The 21374-nt window shown below is 45.5% G+C and overlaps 1 protein-coding gene across 2 annotated transcripts in view; it reads right to left on the bottom strand.

The window, feature by feature from the left end:
* Positions 1-21374, bottom strand: part of NTN4 (netrin 4) — a 501445-nt gene that overhangs the window by 4929 nt on the left and 475142 nt on the right. For both annotated transcript variants that reach the window (XM_085653374.1, XM_085653373.1), the window contains one exon: positions 13396-13566. In XM_085653374.1, the coding sequence (XP_085509500.1) occupies positions 13396-13566 (171 nt within the window). The remainder of the gene's footprint in view (positions 1-13395; positions 13567-21374) is intronic.

The following is a 21374-nucleotide window of genomic DNA, read 5'->3' as shown; positions in this document are numbered from 1 at the left end:
ATCATGATCGTTGTTCGCCGAGAGGAATCTGCCCAAGATCGTCAACTAAGGAGAAGACAGCGCCGTAACCTGTCCGGCTACAGTGTCACCTAGCAACGGAGCTGAACGTTGTCGGGGCAGCCCAGCAGGACGTCCGATAAGCGGGGAGAGAGAGCGAGGCAGCGCACCCCCCAGGTAAGGCTTGGACTCGGGTCAGGAGTTGCAAGCTGGTGTGGCCTTGGGAGGCGTGCAGCAGGAGTACAGGAGTGCTCCACTCTCTCCTGTTGTCCCTGAGCGGCCCGTACCTGCCCAGAAGTACTAGAGACGCCTCATTAAGCTTACAACCGTTGTCTCTGCTGTTGGGGCCTAGCGGTGCCCAAGTTGACCGCGCAGATTGGCTTATGACATTATTCCTTGCATTACGAACTGCATATTTCTTGCATTAGGAACTGCCTGCTTCTTGCATTACGAACCACATATTTCTTGCATTACGAACTGCCTGATTCTTGCATTACGAACCGCATATTTCTTGCATTACGAACTGCCTCATTCTTGCCTTACGAAACACATTATTCTTGCATTAAGGACTATCTTATTACTACATTACAAACAGCATTACGAACTGCATAGCATTGCATTAGTACTGCATTAGATCATCGTGAATGGCTCATTAACACCGTGAGAACCTACAAGTGATTGTTGGCCTAATAACCGGCAAAGTGAAATATTACGACTTCGCATATGTTAGATTTCTATCGTTTGGTCTCATCGTATTCCTTTTGATAAAGATACCGCTATTTTTATAAAACCAGTGTGGTGTCCATTTGTGGTGTTATCACTGTGTTACTGGGAGTGTGGTTGCAAATACTTTACACATTGCCTTGAAGATAAGCCTGGGTGCTCGTGCCAAGCTACCGGGGGTTGAGCAGGGGTTATCTAAGAGGGTGACCTTCCTTTCCCTGACTAGACGCAAGGGTCCCTATTTGGACTAAGGTACCAACCCCAGCCAACTAGAGACCCCCAGTTCTAACATTTACCTTGAGGGAAAACCAGTCCCACGTGTGATCACTAATTTTGATGTGCAAAACTCAGAACAGGGTGGTAAAATGGCCTGAGAAAAAAGGCTAAATTTTACAGTTCAGGAAAAAAGGCATTATTTTACAGTCCTACGAGTCTAACATACTCAGTGCCAAATGGGATTTCAGAGGTGGAATAGGTTGGCAATTTTAGACAAGCGCAGAAGTCTTTTTGCCCCAGCAGTACACATTCTTTACATTATGAACAAATATGCAGAAAGGTGATTGTTTTTCACATAGAGAAAACTTTGGGCCAATTCATTACTATTTGTAATAACATTGCATTCAACTTACCCCATGAAATGAGGATCACTTCCAACCATTTGTGTATTTTCAGCTTGAAATGCTATGCATGTGTTAATATGGATATCGATGTGTTTATCGATAAAAACAAACTATCGTCCTTATTAATAGAATTGCCCTTTCCGAACTACCTCGACATGCAAATATGTAGTCAGGCAGGCTCTACGACCTCGACCCGGGATTACTGACTGATGTGTCACAGGTGGGAAAGTGCATTGCTAGCAGGCAAACACTCGGACAGGAAACTCTTGATCAATTTCACAGTTAGGAGCAGCGACATTACACTGGTCAAGAGAGAGTGCCCCAATAAAGCACACGTGGCCAGAGGGGGTACGTGTGCTTCTAAAACACCATATAGTCAGATGCCACATGAGTTAGAAACACATAGCCAATCAGAGCCTAGCACACATAATGATCATGCGATCCCCATGCTGGATATCTGGACACATTCATCATTGGCCACACTGTGTCCACGCAGGTTAACCCCTTGGCTGCGGCAGGAATTCCGCTGCAGCGCTGGAGGGGGGGGGGGGGTTTGGGGGCAGCGCGGTGGCGCTGTGCTCATGACGGAGCCACTCCGTCATGAGCCACGGTTGAGCTGTGCTCATGACGGAGTGGTTCCTTCATGACTCCGCCCACTGCGCTAATCGCCCGCACAGGCGGGGAATCAGCGCAGCGTGGGAGGAGCGGCGGCCAACGGCCGCAGCATGACGGAACCACTCCGTCATGAGCACACGGCACCCGTGGCTCATGACGGAGTGGTTCCGTCATGAGCGCTGAAGGGGTTAAGACCCACCTTTAGTAACCATTGACCATTAATTTATGACTCTAAAGGCAGTAACCAGCATTCCTTACCATATATGGTATACCAGAAATCCGTATTGCTTGTTGTAATATGGTATGTAAAGAGAGCACAAACTTGATGTAAATTGAGACAGTCCTCAGACCCAGTGCCTGTAACTGTTCTCCCTGCCAAACTGTTAAAATAAACAAACTGTTCCTGTTTTGCCAAGCGCCTCTTTTCTCCTGTATTTTAAGGAAATCCAATTTGAGCAACAAAGGCTGTGACTTGCAGGCCCATACATATAGTGTGATATGTGAAACTACAAAGTGCAGCATATATTTGATTGGCTGAAAGTTACTGTCAGGACATTGGGCAAATTGACAACTATGTAAGGGTAGTTATGAGAACAGATATGGTTTCCGATGGCACTCCACTGACTCCCCTTGTGGGCCCACACCATCTTCAAAACTAGCCGCATCATTTACGAAGGCACCATGACCTGTGCAGCCAACTATCTGGCTGACAAGTTCACCATCTTTTCTGCCAACACGCAGCCAGGACACCATCAGACTTGAGACAAGTGGGAAAAAAAAGCAATAGGCCTTTTCCGTCTGGGCATTCAGGACAAGGATAAATCCCAGTATCCACCTAAAAAATGCTCCAATTTTTAAAGAAGGCTTCATCATGATGCAGTTACAGTCCACAAACCAGCTAACTCTCAAGTCACCTGTTGACTGCATGCCTGCTTTTGACACAGTAGCCTTTTTGCTAGATTCACACTGTACAAATTCAGCATACAAACAAGCATACAATAGAAAGACAGAGGATGCAAATGGAGAGACAGAAAGCATGGCATGGAAAACACTGAGACACTGCTGTACCAGCATTTGAAATGCATAGGCCTAGATTATAGCTGATATTGCACAGAACGACCTTTCAGAGGCACAGATTGGCCTTAGGATGGACAGATGCAGGACGTACCCTCAATGGTTTTTCCTACTGATTCAACTTTCATAGCTGCAGTCATGATGTGGGTGGTGGACTGCAGGTGCAAAGAGGGGCAACGGTGAGGTAAGACGGGGAAAGTGAGTGTGACAGTCAACCCATAAGTAGATTTTGCCCTGCAAGCTCTTCTTATGGGCCTAGTTTGAAGGCTGGCTGAGAGACTCAGAGGGCCTACTGGTTATGTCTGAAGGCTGCATTTCACAAAACAGCCGGGACAGCATATGTCCATCATGCCGAAGGCCAACTTTGTTTTTTTATTATTTCAGCCACTGTCCCACCAATGCCATCCACAGAATATCAAATAAAAGTTGGCATTCTGAGAATAGCATTGATGTAAGAATCTGTCTATTGCCTGCTCTCTCCTTTGCCAATAGCCCACATTCACAAGGGCGAGCTGCCCCCTCGGGACAGCTTCCATTTTGCAAATGGATATCACCCCCTTTCAGAAGTCATTGTTTGCTCAATGGTTTGCAACCACAATTGCAGATGATGTGGTCTGACGGCTAGACTGCCGGCTTTGGTGCTGGAAACCAAGGTTTGAGCCTCGGGGTTGCGTCCACATTCTGTGATTCTGGGCAAATCACTTAATCTCCCCGTGCCTACCCAAATAAATAATAATAATAACGAATGTGTCCTTGTGTAACATAACCGGTGCTCATGTAAAGCGCTTGAATACCTTCGGGTCGAGTTTGCGCTATATAAATCTGCACAGAAAAAAAATATGCAGTCACAAACCAATGATACATTGCATTGTCACTCGGAAGGAAGAGAAGGTGCCCCCTTCATGCCTCCTCCACTTTCTCATTCGCAGAGTCAGAAAGCATAGTTTGTGAGTTGGGGAAATGTTTCTGACTCGCAGGCTACCTTTTGTATATTGCTATTTAGTTTTCTGTGGTCTTAAAGTTTGCAATTTTGTGAATTGCAGGATTGCGACCTCCAAACAGTTTTGTAAATTGGTCCCATACATTCTTAGACACTGTCACAGGTGAGGTGGCTGAGCCCTGCAGAATCCCACTCCACTTCATACCGTGTGACTTTTGTGCTGCTATATTATTGTGGATTTAAAACGAGGATTCCTTGTTCTAAATATTACGTTTTTAAAGGTTGCTCGTTTCCCTTCAACAGAACCAGGACATTTTTTATTCCTTTTCTCCCATTTACAGTACATTTTCATAAAATACTTTAGGCGGACCTAAAATTGTATTTTTATCCCATTACCTTGTGGCTACGCATTCATAATCCTGTCTAAAGGAGCCGCTAAATTCTACCCTAATGAGCATTGTGTACTGCTTGCACATTTGCAACATATCACTATGTTTGACCAACTCCTCCGGATTATGCCCGCCAGTGACCCATGATGTATATATGTCGCCCAACATTGGCAATGCTGTGCTATCGACGCCCACGCTGCCCGTTGAAAGCATCATTCGAAACCTTGTTGCAAGATCCTGTGGGACTCAGGAGGGGGAGCAGGGACAAAAAGGGCCCCTGACAATCCCCGGAGATCAAGGAGCAGTGCATCCCAAAGAATGAAATAAACAACATAATCACGACTCTTGCACACTTCTCCCTTTCTGAATCTAATTGCCAGCTTAGACTGAAATGAGCAGATCAGACGAACGACTACTTTGGCGTCTTGCATGTGTAAGAAAAGATGGGCTGTGCTGCACACAAACATGCCTGCCGTGTATGTCCGCAGCTGCAGGCCGCCGGCCTTCAGAAACAAATCAACGCTCAGCCACCATAAGGAGAACAGGCTGCAGGGGGGACCTGGGCGAGCACCTGGGCACGCGCCAGAGGGCACAGGTTTCATTCAGAAGCTGCTCTTTACTGCAGCCCCATCAGCCAAAGACATGAGGAAAAATGTCAGACACGCCCAGATGTACACAGGGTGGCATGACCCCCAGATGCATCCTAAAACTGGATGGTTAACGCTACAGGCCTGATCCAGGTTTCAAGGTCAGACAAGGTTACTGGTTGCCCTGGGCCTATGTACATACACTAGTGTCATATTACTTCATTCCAGACGTGTCCGAGAGGTTATTTAAAAAAATAAACAATATACACGAGGACTGAGACATCCGGATTACCACAGCAAGCTGCAAGCCATATAGCAGGCCTAAATAGGGTGAGTGGGGTCTCACTTACAGATCATAATAACAGATAATGATAACACAAAGGTTGCATTGTATTTGAAAAGGACATGGTTTCTGGAACGAGCAGGCCAAAAATGAATGGGTCTGAGGTATGCAATCAGAAGAGAGGACCCCAGTGCTGCACAAAACAAAACTCAAACATTTATTTAATTAAAATGTGACGTAGTGAACAATAGCATGAATATTAATTTACTCTCATTGCGCGGGTCATTCGAGAAAAAAGGTATTTATTACACTTACAAGAGATGTCTAATCTTTCCCTGATTTTTCGACTATGTTGCTGTTAGGTATATTTTTTTAGAAGTAGTGGTAGGTCTGGCATGCAGATTGACTGTTGTGTTGACTAGAATGTTTTCATTTCTGGCTGTTTGACTTACAGTTTTCATAAACAACTAGAAAAGACTGTATTTCTTCGGTGATTTTGCTCTACCTTTGATCATGTGAAAGCACTTCACCCCCTGACATCACCTAATGACAGCACACATAAAAATAAGTGCATATGAGATGTGGCTTCCAAGGTGCCTACGCCACAGCAAAGGAGGGGGGGGGGGAGTGTCATTTCTGGGCAGAGCTGGCTTCTTCTGCTACAACTAGGCTCTGTGCTTATCTTTGCTGTGTGAAGCCAGTCTATGGGAAGCCAGTCTATGGGAATATGGTCTGGCGGGGAAGTTTGTGTATCCCACACACCTTTAGGGGGGTGGGCTGACACTGCTGACTCTGTGGGCGGGAAACCATCCTGAAGCGTAGGTGTCCATTTGTGCACATGCACACACAGACACACACAACCACAATATGTTGGAGAAGAGTGTCCCAGTCCTGGGGGGGTCATTTAATTTTGTAAGGACGAACAAGCAGGCCGCGCCCATAGTTACACACCCCATAAACTATACACAGAAGCACCAACAACGACCGGGTAGTGAAAGGGCAGAGGGAGAACAGCCCTTCTAGGGCACAGAGTGTTGGAACACTTTGGAGTGTCCTCCCACCCCATCAGACACCAGATGTGATGCTGGAAGCACTGAATCTGATGTTTGGATGAGGCCTCAGATTATGCGTAGGCCCTGCGCAGATATATAAACAAGCATCTACAAATGCAATAGGTTTGACCTTGCTTGACCCTCCCTCGAAAACCTGGGTTATCTGAAAAGAATGCATTTATGGGACCGAGAGATCACATCAAGGGGACAAAGAGAGCACATCAGGGGGACAGCGAGAGCACAGCAGCTAGATCAGTACGGGCACAACAGAGAGAGACAACAAGAGCACAGCGGCCAGCAAGAGCAATGCAGAGGAGAGCAAGGAGAGGACAGAAGAGGGGAGATGCAGCATATGGCCCCAACAAATAAAATACAATTGAGATATCTGGAACTCAGGTGGAAAAATCATTAAAATATTAACAACACCCCTTTGTTGCTTCCCAGATGATGGGCCTAACCCTTGGAGGGGGACAGCAGTCTGGGCAAACATGGAAATCCTCAAATCCCTGGGGCGGCTGGGGCAGGTTCTCTGCCCTTCTCATCATCTGCCTGTGCATTACCTGAACACCTACATTATCTTACTCCAGTTGCAGTGCCCTACTGCAACCTGCCCCCCTTGAGCAGAAGGGAGCCTTCAGCCCCAAGTGGCTTCCAGCTGCAAAGTCTGTGCAGTCTACTGGTAGCAGGGGAATGGCACACTCTGGCTGAAACTCTGGAGGATGACTCCAACACAGAGATGAGGTGCTGCTGCTTCCTTGGGTTCCGACATCCACCAAGCATTTTTGCAGTCTCTACCATCGCAGGTGCTCAACAACTGCCATCATTGGGCCAAGAGCACGTGCTCCATGGGCGTGCCAGGGCTGGCACTCTGCCTGTAACAGCTCTAGACTTGCTCTGCAGTCCTATAGCAGAGCAGTATGTGGTGCTGGGCAAGGTCTGGTCCTGACTTTCTTTGGGCTGGGCTAGGAGCTACCAGCGGCTTCAGGAGTGCCAGGAGTGGCTATCGAGCCTGGCTGGAGGGATGAGGCGGGCAGGTTCGTTGGGCGTTCCCAGGGGCTTGAAGCAGGGGCGTAACACAGGCTCCCGCACCCCCCGCAGTGCGGGGGAGCCCCCAAGCTCCAGGGGGTCCCCTCAGCACTGCACTTCGGCCGGGGAGCTCCTGATAGAGTCCGGAGGGGGCCCCTCCACGTACCTTGCAGGGGGGCCTTCTCAATTATCGTTACACCACTGGCTGGAAGGAGAGGGTAAATGGGTCTGCGGATCTCCTCTAAGCATAGGAGGAGGGTGGGGGGGGGGGATATGTATTACCTTTAGGCACTGTCTTCATGGGAGGGAATATTATTAGTGCCTATTCCACTGGAAGTCGGCATCTTCCTGCCTGGTGCACGGATTCCTATGTGTTCTTATTTTCCCCAGGGAGCACTGTTAGTAGTGGCGATGAGTTTTTTTCCTTGCAATACAGCACATGGCCTGGCAATGGTACTTCGTTTTTGCTGACAACATAGTAGGACACGGCACTGGCTCTTTTCAGGGAAGACAAGAACATGTTTCACCTTATTAGAAGAAGCACTGTGCAGCGATACTAAGATCAAACCTAAAAGTGCAGAGGTACTTCAAAAACAAAAGCAAAAATATGGCAGCCTGAGAAAGCTGGAACAAACCATGTAGTTACACATGAGCAGCAAAGGCGATTCAAAGCCCACCACAAACACCTTGGAAAAAGGCAGTGCATCGATCCTTGCAGATGTTTTTAACATCTTAGCATTATTTCCCAGTAGCATTGGCGTCCTTGCTTGATGTCCGTGGCTCCCTCCTGAACGGATATTTAACAATGAATAATTGATCAAGGTGATCCAAGTTAAGAATCCATGGCTCTGATGCTAAAACCACTCTTCACAGGGCTCTGCCTTCTATTGTTAGACGTGACATTTATAACCATAATAACTGGTCAAATTTGCCAGAAAATGTGAAGGTTAAAAATTAAGGCACTCTCTTCTCTCTGGTGTGCTGCACTTAAACCATGTCCTGGGTGTGCTTTTTGCCTTTCTCCAGCCCTCTGTCTAGGATACTTTAGGCATATACCATCTTGACTACATTTCGTTACCAGATGAGGAACTCACTGCCACAAATGTAGATTTCAAATGTCTGAAACTGCTCACCCCAGTGCAATCTACCTACAGGTTCTCCTTTACATATGAACCTGCTCACCTCAGTGTCATCTACCTATAGATTCTCCCTCACCTATTATACGTCTCACCCCGGTGTCATCTACCTACAGGTTCTCCTTTCCATATGTTTCTGCTCACCCCAGTGTCATCTGATCCTCTTTCGCATATAAAACTGCTCCCCCAGTGTCATCTACTTATAGTTTCTCCCTCGGTTATGAAACTGCTCCCCCAGTGTCATCTACCTATAGTTTATCCGTCGCCTATAATACGGCTCACCCCAGTGTCATCTACCTATAGATTCTCCTTTCTATATGAAACTGCTCCCCCAGTGTCATCTACCGATAGATTCTCCTTTGCATAGGTGTTGTTGCACTTCCCTTGCTGCTTTCCCGGTTGCTCTGGTGCTTTGGTGATTATCTCTCTAACATGAAGATCGCTTCACAAAGCTTTCTTCCATTAGTGGGTGTGACGTATTCATGGAAATTCAGGAGACAGTGATAAGCAACTCAATAGTAAAGCACACCTACTTGTTGCAGTCATAGCTATGTTCTATTGCGACCAGAATAATAGTGGTCTGCAATGTCCCTCTGAATGAAACTTCCCTCCTACCTTTCATTTGATATTTGGTTCTAAATATGCGGCAATCATGGTAATCCACCATACTGCATTTGCAGCAATATCCAGGGTGTTTTTAATTTCATATTTGTGGGCCTTGTATGGAAAGTGCTGGTATACATTTATGTAGATCAGCGCTGAATGTGAGGTCGGTGGGTGCATTTGCTAGGAGTATGCTGGAATCCATTGTAGGTTCATGTGTGAATGAGAAGCTAGATTGGTGGAGGGCTTTGGATGAGGCTGCCAGGTATGGGGGCCTGCTCTCTCGCATTCTCTTTCCTTCCTGCTTCCCTGTGAAGTCACTCAGTCTTCTAGTGGGTGAGGGTGTCAGGCTGTCAGGGTTGTTTTATGCAGCTGCAGTGCCTCTGCCAGAGCGCTTCCAGCCACTCTCCCTGTTCCTGTCTGATCTACTTCTCTGTATAGAGAGGTCTGCTGTGCATTAAGGGTGGGCGGAATTCGCAAATTATCGCAAAATTGCACAAAATCTCCGCGAGCATGCGAAACTTTCGCAAAGATGCGGAGATTGCTTTTCCCGCCAGTTCGCAATGTGTTTTTGCGTGCTCGCGGGGAAATATATCTCCAACTTGCCCATGCGGTCGCTAATGGGTGCTGCCATCTTGCTCGCGATGCTTATTTCCTGTTCGCGATCGCAATGACATGTTCGCGATCGCAAACTCTCGCGGGATAGCGCGACCGGCTACCAACAATCCAACATCTTGTGGTGCGTGCACACAGATAGGAAAACTCATCAGCGAACGCAGGGACCCGGTAAGTCGCGACCGCGTGCGCATTTTTAAAGCGCGAACAAGAAAAATACTTCCGTTTCGTCGTGGCAGGTTGCGAAAGTTTTGACATGTTTGTGCTCTCCGTGGAACGCGAAAATCTCAAAATATCGCAAATTCCGCGAGCGGAACAAAATTTACCGCCCAGGCCTACTGTGCATATCACCTGGGCCAGTTGAAAGCAGACCGGGAGAGGCTCCTATTGTGCATGGCCCTGACACTAGCAGTCATGCAGTATCCATGCCGTGAATTAGTCACAGTTACAACATGATCAGAATTTGAATGTTGCTGGAGAGCTGATTGCCCTGCTTTCCGTATAAATGCTAACACTCTCAAGCAGGGTCTCATTGTAAGGAAGGACTGAATATCGATGTGGGAGAGAGACATGTTCCAGGGCCAGCCTTCTGCTAGTAGCGGTCTCCTTTTCAAGCTGGAAGGACACTTGGACCCAAGAACGCTAGAACAAGAGCTGCTGCGTTGCTTTGTGTTAGCTGACTGATGCCTGCGGGAAGGAAATGCTGCACAGTACCCTTTCAGCAAAAGCACTCACCTGCCAGGACAGCCAGAACCCAAATATAGTAAAGAGAATTGTGGTAGCAATCGTGGAACTGCACCATTGAGCTTGAGGTACAATCGTCTGGCTTCTTGAGGACATCTATAAACACCATGTGCTTGCATAGCCTGCAGTGAAGGGGTAGAGTCATCACCGGCTCCAAGAAAAATTGATAGTCCCTCTTTATATGTAACCTCTGGCTAGTGGACACCTGTGGACCTGTGCAGGCCCCAAGCAAATAGCCATCACTCCTTTCGTGACTGCTAAAGTTTGCCAGTCTTGGGTAGGCTCTTTTAGCCCGTTTAAGCATGTTGTGTGCGGCTTTGTAGCAGGTGCACTTAAACATCATAAACTCTTTGAAGATTAACAAGGTGGTCTGTTACCCCTTCATAGAAGTAGCTAACGTTTATGTTACTCATCCCTCAGAGAAGTGCCTATGCTAACTCTGACAGCCCGTACTCTTCAGCATACTCTAGAACTCATCCATATTGAAGTAAATGATCAACAGACTGTAAATGTTGGTTCCTGTGTTCGCGAACTTAGCTGGTGATCATGAGCACTCCCTTCAGTGCTTAAATTGTGCCAGTGGTTTCCGGAGCTCGGCGCCGGCACCTAATTCTTAGCACGGGGTTTGTGACAGTCTGCCACATGGTGGTGCTGTCTGCCACATTTCGGTATGAACACAACAACAGCTGTTTATTAATTTAATATACATTAACAATCACTAATGCATGCCACCCAAGCCATTCTTATAGCTTTGGGGGCCTTGAAGAGTATGAATTTTCACACTTGTAGGAGCCTGATGGTTAGTAGTAGTGTTGGTACTACAATTGGCAGTGCTGGCAGGGGCAATGGTTGGTGCAATCTGCATGCCCTCCTGACAAGGGCCCTGGCCCTTATTGTTTTACAAATCAACCACCGAATCCTGTACACTTATATTGGCCTTCCATTCCAATAATAAATGAAAATATAGCACTTATCGCGTAAAAAGGGCTATATGAATGTTTAGAGCCAGATCTCTGGCTAGAAAGGAGCTAGAGAGTTCAAGGTCTCTTTGTGTAACTTTATCAATGCATAATATGTAGTCTTATGTGTGTTAAAGTGCTTTTCTTTTTATAAAGTTAAGCATGCACTCGACTATGAGTTATTGTGATGTTTTACTGTGTTCTCATTGTTTAACCCCGATGACCTCCTTGAGTCAGCATTGGACTGCTCTACCAATTTACCAGCGAGTCAAGTGCTAAAGGGCAGTACCTAGTAATTTATTTTGTGGTCCAATAGTTCTGCGTGTCAAGGGCATCAATGACAATTTACTCTAGTCATCACAACTGGAACCCAGTATCCCATGATTGCCTGGGGAATCACAGGAGCCAGGTCTCACACAGTCTTCCATCCCAGGCCACATTCTTGTTCCATGTGGCTTCTCTCAATGGAAGCTTTTGGATTTTCGAAGTGCTGCATGTGTTGGAAGTTCTCTTTGAGCCTCGTTTTGGGTGTCCTTTGTTTTATATTGTTATTGTAAATTGTATTTGTGTAGCGTTTACTTTCACTGATGAGGCAGTGAAGCGCTTGGCAGCGAGTATCACGCTACTCCAGAACCCAACCAAAGTTAGCTGTAAATAGGCAGTAGTTTAATTGTATGTGCTTACTTTTCCCTTGCAGGGTTAGCTGTGGTAAGTTTGTTAGGTTTGTGCTCTGGTGATATCATGCATTTACTTCAGTGTTTTGAATAGGGATAGATTAATTCAGGTGGATTAAGAAATGGAGGGTGTGAAGTAGTATTGGGAGGGCTGGACATGTGTGTCAGTTAGTTGGATGAATTTGATAGGAGGAAAGAGCTTGGAAGAATAGATGTATTCCATTATTAATTGAAAAGACTGGAGTCTATGCAGAGGAAATGGAAGAAACACAATCCCAGACTAACCTGTTTAACGTCAAAGTTGACGGCCTGTGTAAAATATTTAGGAACGCACAAAAAGATGCTGCTTCCCTGCCGTGCACTCCAGCAGTTCACTCAATGAACAGAAGACCATAAACTAATGCTTATCAGCCAGCGACAGTGAACCCGGCAAACATGACGATCACGTGAAAAGATTCCGTAAGGAGCGCAATCTCTCCGCGAAAGCTCATTTTAACAGAGCTGGCAGGCATCGTCATCGGCAGGCAGGTCTTAAATCCAATATGTCGGCACTGTGATAACTACAGGTGACGTCACAACGTGACTCAACTGTGTGTGTCCTGTCTTTGTCAGATACTTTACTTTGGAGTTCTGGCAAATTTAAAGCACGCGGTCAATAAAAATAACACTGAAATGTACTTATACTAGACCTTTTTCACTTCAAATCCCTTAAAGCGGAATATTTGCCTCAGGAGAGCTTTAAAACGTCTAAATGTTCTGCCGTCCAATATTCTAAAATATCCTGATGAACCTACTGTCTGTTCTGTTTACATTTCAATGACAGCTGGTGATGCAGGAATTTGGAACGCCATACCTCATTGTTTAGGCAACAATGCAGCGTTCACATTCTGTGCATTATATTTCATTAATGGAACATAAAGGGAACATCTGGCAAGAACATGTAGACCCAGCATCTGCATTTCTGTATTTGAAAAGGTAACCTTGGGTTTCCACAGTCCTGTGTTTTGCTTTACACCTTTTGAGAACAATATCACTTAATGACTGGAACCAGTTTTTACACAAAATTCAATACTTAATCCAAACTAGTTTTGAATGGCCAATCCCAATCCCAATCGGACCATCGAGAGGAATGGCTTTTAGATCACTCACTCTAAAGTATCAGTGCATTCACTGAGATCTCACAGCTTTGTTTCCCAGCTAGCCTGCAAAGTTCTGGGTCATTTTTTAGCACTACCGTCCTCCTCCTCCTTCCTTCTTAGATGCCTGCTGCTCACTCCACACCACAGCAGTCGATCCCCCACACTATTCCACCGCTCATGCGCCTGCATTTGTTGCAATAATTCAAGTTGTGCACGTACCAGGGTTGAGGATAGGACAGGTGCACCCACGGCTCGTCCAGGATTCAGGATAAAGTATCCGTTTCCCACGGCGGATCTTAAGTTTGGTCATCTTCAGCACTTTCCTGATCTTCACGTTCACCTCTGCATGGGAGCCCTTGTCGTGCGCGGTTAAGATCTTTACTTTCACCACTGTTGAAGAAAAGGGCAGAGTTCTTCAGCAAGGGAGACATTTTGCTATAGTGGCCATGTCTATAATGGAATTGAATTTGGAAAATATGTATTTAATACATTACGAATGAAGGCAGTATGTAATTTAAATTTCAAATTGTTTACCATAGGTAAATCAAAGCTGTTTTTCCTGGGCCCTGAGCATAAAACACTCTATTAAACCACAAAAGCATAAACATATGTGTCTTGAAAACATTTCACCAGCCACTCAATGCCAGAACACGGTTGTGAATGGTAGATGCCCTGGAAGGACTGTGTGGGGTGCTCACAGATGCATTTGTATGTGTGTGCTTAGTTGCAAAAGGTGTGGGTGGACCAGTGCTTTGAAAATGTGCCAAAATGCTTCAGCGTCATATTAAGCTTTGAACAAGTGTTCCTCAACCAACTGTTAAGCGAATTCATGAATTGACCGATGATATATAACACTGTGAGAATGTATTACCTACTCAGTGGGACTCTCAGGGCTTTTGCACTGGGACAAACTGCTTCAGTCATTATCACATTTCCCAGAACTAAGGGGAAGAACCAATAGGCGTTTGTGGTATTTGCAGCAGGAGAGTAGTTGCTCGATACAAGTGGTCAAAATAACATCTAAAACACCCGTGTAAGAAAATTCCTTACAATATATGTTAAGAATGTGGTATTAAATCGATAAGTATGTGGGGTTCTTTGCTTAGAATGGGGATACATCATCAAAAGCCTATGATGTGCAACCTTCCTTTCCATCAGATTAACTCTTTAAATGCCCTGATGCCACATCTTTCACCTACAGTCACAAGCTTGAAATCAAGTCACGTGGTATAATGACATCACTTACCAGTGGGAGAAAGAAGTGGCAATAAATGTAGGGGTGCAAGAAGCTGCAAAGTCCTGTCATGGACACTTTGCTATTCTTGATTTTTCCAGCTTCACGAGCTATAAAAGATGGTGACGTAAAAAAGGGGGTAAAGCAGGGCCGAGCACTGCGCTGGGAATGGGGCCAGTGATGTGAAAGTATGCCTCTGAGGATGACGAGAAAGTATGCACGTCTTCATGCGTTTTCTTAACTTCATCCAACTTCGAAGGCTTCGGGGATCCTTTTGCTCCCCACTAAACGACAGCTCATGAGGACATTCGATATTTATTAAGTCTAGCTGAAGTGAGCTTGAGGTCTCTGAGGCACAGGTAAAGCAGTACAGCAGGTGTAAAGAATTCGTATTCACCGAGTCCATGGCATATTCTAATACTATTATTCGTCCTCGTGATGCAACACTAATAGCCAATGAGCACATTTTTGATAGGACGCTTTCCCTCGAAAAGCCCTGCAGGTGTGTCAGCTAGTAGCAACAAGGAAACATTGCATTCCAAGGATGTCAGTGTACATGCTTCATGCAGACATCTACACTCTTGGGTAAAAGAAAAACCAAGCAGCCAACCTTGCATTTCCTGCAAAGAAGACAGTGAGTTCTTGTTTCATATCTGCATTGCAGTGCGCATAGCAAAATATGACTAATAAAATACGGTCTGTATATGTCTCAACTTTCTTGTTTCCTCTCCTAAGTTTCCAGCTATCCTAAAGATCTGAACTTAGTCTCCTGTTATTCCCTACAAGTGGTGCTGGAGCAGTTTTCAGAGGTGGGGTGCTGCCACCAATGTTACATCGCTGAACTCATAATGAATGTGAAACAAATATAAGCATCACACAAAGAACAAGTGTAGCAAATGACTCAAGTCCCTTCGGCAGGAGAGTCGTAGGGGTAAGTGGTGGTGAATATTGGAGCACACTGTAGCAAATATATTAGTAAAGTATAGTGTGGTATTTACATATTTTACATTTTCTATTGAAATGGCCACTAACTTTCCACATAGATTTATTGATAAAATCATCTAGTCTCTGAAATAAGGTTTCAGCAAATATTTGTCATTTGCGCATCATCGCATAAAGGGTCTTGATTTGTTTTGATCCTATTAAAATATTTATTTCCATCACACTTCAGAATAAAAAAAAAAACAATTTGTGCTTTCCTAACTTCTGATATATTTTAAAATTTTTGTACAGTCGATTTATACATACTTAAATTTTGCTGCGTGTTAGAAAAAAATTACATCCTGCAGCCTTTCCTTTCATACCAGCAAAATTGCCACATAATTCACTTTGCAAAATCCTCTCACTTTGAAATCAGAGAAAGAAACGTAAACACCAATTTCCATGTTAAAAGAATAGGCAGCATTTGTTTCCATGTAAAAAGAATAAGTAGCACTTTGTCATAAGACATAGCCTGACGTTTGACTGCTGAATGCATAGCAAATGTGACCAGATAAAAACCAAATTTAAAGCATCTTTTTTGCTCATTCACCTTGGAAACTCCAGCATGGTTATTTTGGGGGTGCTGCACAACTACGCCAGCGCCTATGTTACATCAGTCATAGAGCAAAAAACGGCGGGGTTGTAAACAGTTGGGGTCTATGTCAGAATATCGTATACATAAATATCATCTGACATAAATATTGTGTTCTAAATATTATTTACAACATTTTCACCCCACTGGGTGCAGATTTTCTATTAACTCCAATATTTTTGTAAAATGTCTTTTGGACACAATATTGAAGTCAGAGGAAATTCTTACAACAACAATCTGGTACTATTCAATAAACAAGTTGATGTGCAAAAACACCAACTTCTTTGTAACTCTAACCTAGTGCATTGAGGCCTTAGCAAAATGGAAAAAACTGATTTTTAGTGATTTAGTAGTTTTTCACAAACAATTATGTACCGAAAATGTTTGCCTCGCTTTTGAGTCTCTCTGAAAGCTGCTGCCCTAATTTACTTACTACCAATTGTAGAGTCTGCAACATTCACAACTGCAAATCAGTGCAGTGGTAAACTCGGATGGCCTTATACACCATAGTACACACCTCATTACACCGCCATCCACAATCCCTGCTCCTGCCGCTGAGTTGCAATGCATGGGCGGATGCTAGGGAACCCTTTCTGTTATACTTCAATGAGAGAGAAGTGCATGTCTTTAATTGTCTCAAGACACCAGCTTATATAAGCACCTTCCTTTGACTTCCATAGGTTTTCATATGCATATTCACACGTTTTATGTTAGCTTAATGCAAACAGTATCTTTCAATACCAACCAGATCATTTTTTTCAAAATTAAACTCTCCCAAAATGAAGGATTTCTGAAGGAAGAAGGGACTTCCTATGAGTTTAGTAAGGTCTCACTGCCAATGGCCAAGTTTTGGCTTGTTTTAAAGATATATAATAGTTTAATGGTTGCTGAATTGAAAAGAATAGCTAATTGCGGTACCAGTAATAATATCATCTTAAAGAAACAATGATCTATAACCGGCTCATAGAGAGTGTACTTCAATTCTCACCAAAGAAATGTGGCACCCAAGAAAAGGAAACTATCCCTCGTCAGAAAAAAAATAACATAACTATAAGATGTGCACTGGGAAACGCTTCATAACATGTGCATGACCACGCTTCACCCAATGAATGTCACACGTATTAGAATTGCATCAAATATCACACTATTAGCAAGTGCAGTGTACTTTTCCACAAAATTAATTTATAATCATAACATTTGAGCTACCGTCTTCAGTAAGCGAATACATGCTCATAACAGGTGCTCTCCCTAGCCCTGCTTTGTGACCCAAGTATTACAATCAAAATAAGTGCACTATCCAGGCCCTTTACAACAACCATATAATTCAACCATGGCAACCAAACTGCAATATCTCTCCATCAACACAGAAATCAAATTCACAAAACATAACCTATCCAATCCACCTTCACCAGATATCACAGTCATGTGAGGGAAGGGAAGAGGCAGTGTTATGTTTCATATAGAATCCCAATATAGGCTCAGGTAGTCACCTAGCCTTTGACCTATATTCTCCCATAACAGTTCTTAGTACTGACCTTTTACCTAGTTACGATACTGCTTACAGGATGTCGGGTTTTTCTGAAAACTAGCCTCATCCATTATGCATGAGTATTGTTGGAAACTCAGCAGGACTACCATCTCCTGCATAATAACTATGTATAAGTGTCATTCCTTCTGTCATCCTAAGTCCAACATGACCTAGCAAGGTAGAACCCCTGAGGGTACCTCTTTGGGTATATAAACACCATATCTTGCTGAGGTAGTCAGAGGAGAAAAGGACTTCCATGCTGACACACTGATGCGAGACGTTGAGATTCCTGCACGTGGATACTCCAGCTCGCAGTGGTCTGACATCCCTTGCGGGGTGTCCATCTCAAGACCAAGACGGGGTCCCACAGTCTCTCACTTCAGGTAACGGTGTTGACTTTATCCTAGAGGGATTCTTGGCTTTACACCTACATGCTAGGTACACTTAGGTACATCTAGTTAGGGTAGCATCATAGAAGTACGCATTTATTACTGTCATGTATTTTATATACTTGCCTGTATTCATTGTTTTAGCACAATGGTAGAAATCTACCATCCTTTTACTCTGTTAGTGCTTCTAATCATTTATATCTGTTTCTGTCTAATGGATGTTTCAGCACACCTATTTTACACTAGAATGACGCTAGCTCAATAAATGCTTATTGAAAAACGTCCCCACTGTTTATTCTGTGTATCTCTCTTAGACAAAGTGAGCATGAGTGAAAAGTATCGCACAGTTTCCACGATCCTGAGGGATCAGGGTTGTCATGTTCGATAGTTGCCAAGAACTATTCTGTCCTTGGTAAGAGGGGTTTCTAGTGGCACTGTGAGCTAGCTGTTACATAGACTAACATACCTGGTGGGGGTGTCTAGAATCAGTCCGGACACCAATCCTACAGTGTATGTTGTCTAAACGCGCAGGTCCTATATAGGTTTATAGGAACTACACGACAGCAGCGCTCGAGCCGAGGATGAATCTCTCTTCTCTCCTCCTGAACTCCTTGATGAGTGCCTGGCCTGCCTTGGTGGTGCTGTGGGTATTACAGGTAACTGGTATTTTTGGGGGAACCACACTGTTGGGGGGGTCCATAATGCTTCACAACGGAATGACTGCTGTGAGGGAACCTCTGGACACCTGCTGCACTGTAAGGAGCTGGACTCCCCCTGTTGTAGGGGGGTTGTGGGAAGTAGGGATCCACACCAGTGGTGCTCCACAACTGTTCGCACTCTTCTCTTACACGCCCAGGTGGTACTGTAGGAAGATTTCCAGTTGTGTGGCTGCTCGTGCTGCCCCGAAGGTAGGCGGGCCACTGGATTGTAAATGCTGGCCTGTGGTGACATAGTCTGGAGTGCATGTGGAGGTGGGGTGCGACAAACCACCGCCGCAGACATCAGCACAAACCATAAAGGAGCAATATACTGGGCTTACTTCTCGCACACCTGAAGCGGCTGGGGCGCCCCCTCTTGCAGGTGCCCTTCTAGTGCAGGCGGACCTGGAAATTCTCCTCAAAGCCATCCGAGACTCTGGGGTGGCAGTCGAGGCTAAGGTGGGTGAGGTCCGAGTGGACTTATCCTTACTTCTCCAAGATCTTCACAGTGAGGCGGGCCGGGTGACGGGGCCTGAAACCAATGTCTCCATGGTGGAGGACGAGGTGGCGACCCTGAAACTCCACTTCTACAGGCTGCTCTCCATATGGGCATCACAGGAGGAACAAGCCAAAGATGTCGAAAACTGCTCACAGAGGAATAACCTGCGATACATCGGATTACCCAAGGAGACAGAGACATCTGGTGCAGTTTGCCTGCTGGAGAAGTGGCTCATGTCCTGGGTTCCCACTGCCAAACTGTCCCACTGCTTTGTGGTGGAAAGGGCACATTGCTCCCTCGCAAAGTAACCGCCCCGGTCACCCCTCCAGGTCCTGTTATTGCTCGCATCCTCAATCATTGGCACCATGACACTATTCTTCACAAGGACAGACAACATCAGAACCTGCATTTCTAAAACATCAAAATCATGATTTTCCCAGACTAAACACGTAGAGACTCCTTCGAGGACGTCAAGCTTTGTGCCCTCAAATTACAGTATGTGCTCCTCTTCTCAGCCCACTTAGAGGTACTATTCAACTCTTCGACATACTTCTTTAACACTCCAAAACAGGGCTGGGAGTGGGCGATGGAACAGCGAGATCTGCGACGTTCCAGTGTCTTGGAGCAGGTAGGGGCACAGATGAGGGAGATCACCCCTAACCCACTGTCCAGTCCCCCAGCTCTTGGAAGGCACAATCTGTCCAGCAAAGAAAGTAAACCCCGCCAAGCCTGCGACATGACATTGGTCCCTCAGGCTACACTGATCCTGAGGCTCTGCTTTCTGACACCCCATACCTTTTGAGATACCATGGCTACAACACTGGGACACCCTCGTGATGTCTGGATATTGGGAGACTCGGAGATACTCGACAAGAAACTGCACTGCGGCTGCTGTGCCTTCACGATAAGTACATTTACTTGGGACACTGTTGGGAATGATCTGGGGAGGCGGTGATTCATTTATTCTCTATGTTTACTGTAGCGGGATACACTGAGATTGCTGTTGGGTGCTATTATCCTCTTCAAGGGTGACCTAGGACTGTTGGACCGTGCCAGGCTCTATTTGACCATAGTTATGTTTGAGGTTAGGGTGACAGATGCTTCAGGGTTGAAAGTGTGGGGTGGGAGCAGGTGGGTGGATAGGTTGTTGTTTTGGTTGTTTGTTCTTATTTGTTTCTACACACAGCTACCGCACTTATTGCACATGACACACACGCAATGCACTGCACCGCCCTTTGTGTTCCCACTGCGATTGTACTCCCTTCCCAGGCACCGATGGTTAGAGTCTTTTCATGGAACATAAACAGCCTCCTAGACTGTATCAAACGGTTGGCTGACTTGCAGTACATGAAGCACCTCCAGCTGGAGGTGGTTATGCTCCAAGATACCCATCGGATAAGCATGCAAGTCTCGGTTGATTTGGCTATGACTGTGTGTTCTATACAGGCATTTTTGGGGGTTTTCGATGAGTGGCCATTCTGTTGCATAATGGATTTCCATTGGAGGTTTCTGCCTCCCATGACAACACGCAGGGGTGTTATCTGCCTATTGAGGGCCAGCTGTCAGGCAGACCCTACTGCTTCCTTTCAGCATATGCTCCTCAGCAGCAGCTCCAGCTTAATGGTCCTTCCTGCGGGTAACACATTGATAGGGGGTCACTCTAATGCTGTTCCTGGTCCAGTGCTAGACACCTATGTACTGCTCCGGCCAGGACAGTGTTCATGTTCTTCTCGGATTTCTCTTTGGGCAGACTTGATGGGTCTCTGTGACGCATGAAGGACTTGGCACCCTACTATCTATGAGTACACCCACACATCTGCAGCACACAAAACACTGTCGCTCATCAATCACATCTGGCTCCTAGCCTCCGATGTTGTTTGCCTGACGCATATGCAAATTGTGCCCGAGGCATTTCGGATAATCCCCACCTCTTACTTGGAATGGTGCCTTTCAAAAGGCACCTAATGACCCATAGGGCATCTCAACGCCTGGCACCTTGTGGATTGAAACTGTGCCGACTTTGTAGAGGAGGAAATTAAGTCCTTTTTTGCACTCAGCTGTAACACAGTGACCTCTGCTGGGACTATGTGGGCCTCCAGTAAACCTGCACTGCGAGGTCTGATCAAGAGCTACATCAGAGGTAAAGAGAGGCACAAGCTAGCGCAGGAGAAGGACCTGGATGCTCAGATCCTTCCCATTGGAACCGTGGACCCGCTGACAGCCAATGAACGATCGGTACCACAAATTGGCACTGGTGAGATCCCAACTAAAACACAT

The sequence above is a fragment of the Triturus cristatus genome, chromosome 4_1, assembly GCF_964204655.1.
Source record: "Triturus cristatus chromosome 4_1, aTriCri1.1, whole genome shotgun sequence".
Taxonomy (NCBI): Eukaryota; Metazoa; Chordata; class Amphibia; order Caudata; family Salamandridae; genus Triturus; species Triturus cristatus.
The sequence above is the reverse complement of the archived record's forward strand: the minus strand, read 5'-3'. Positions and strand labels throughout refer to the sequence as shown.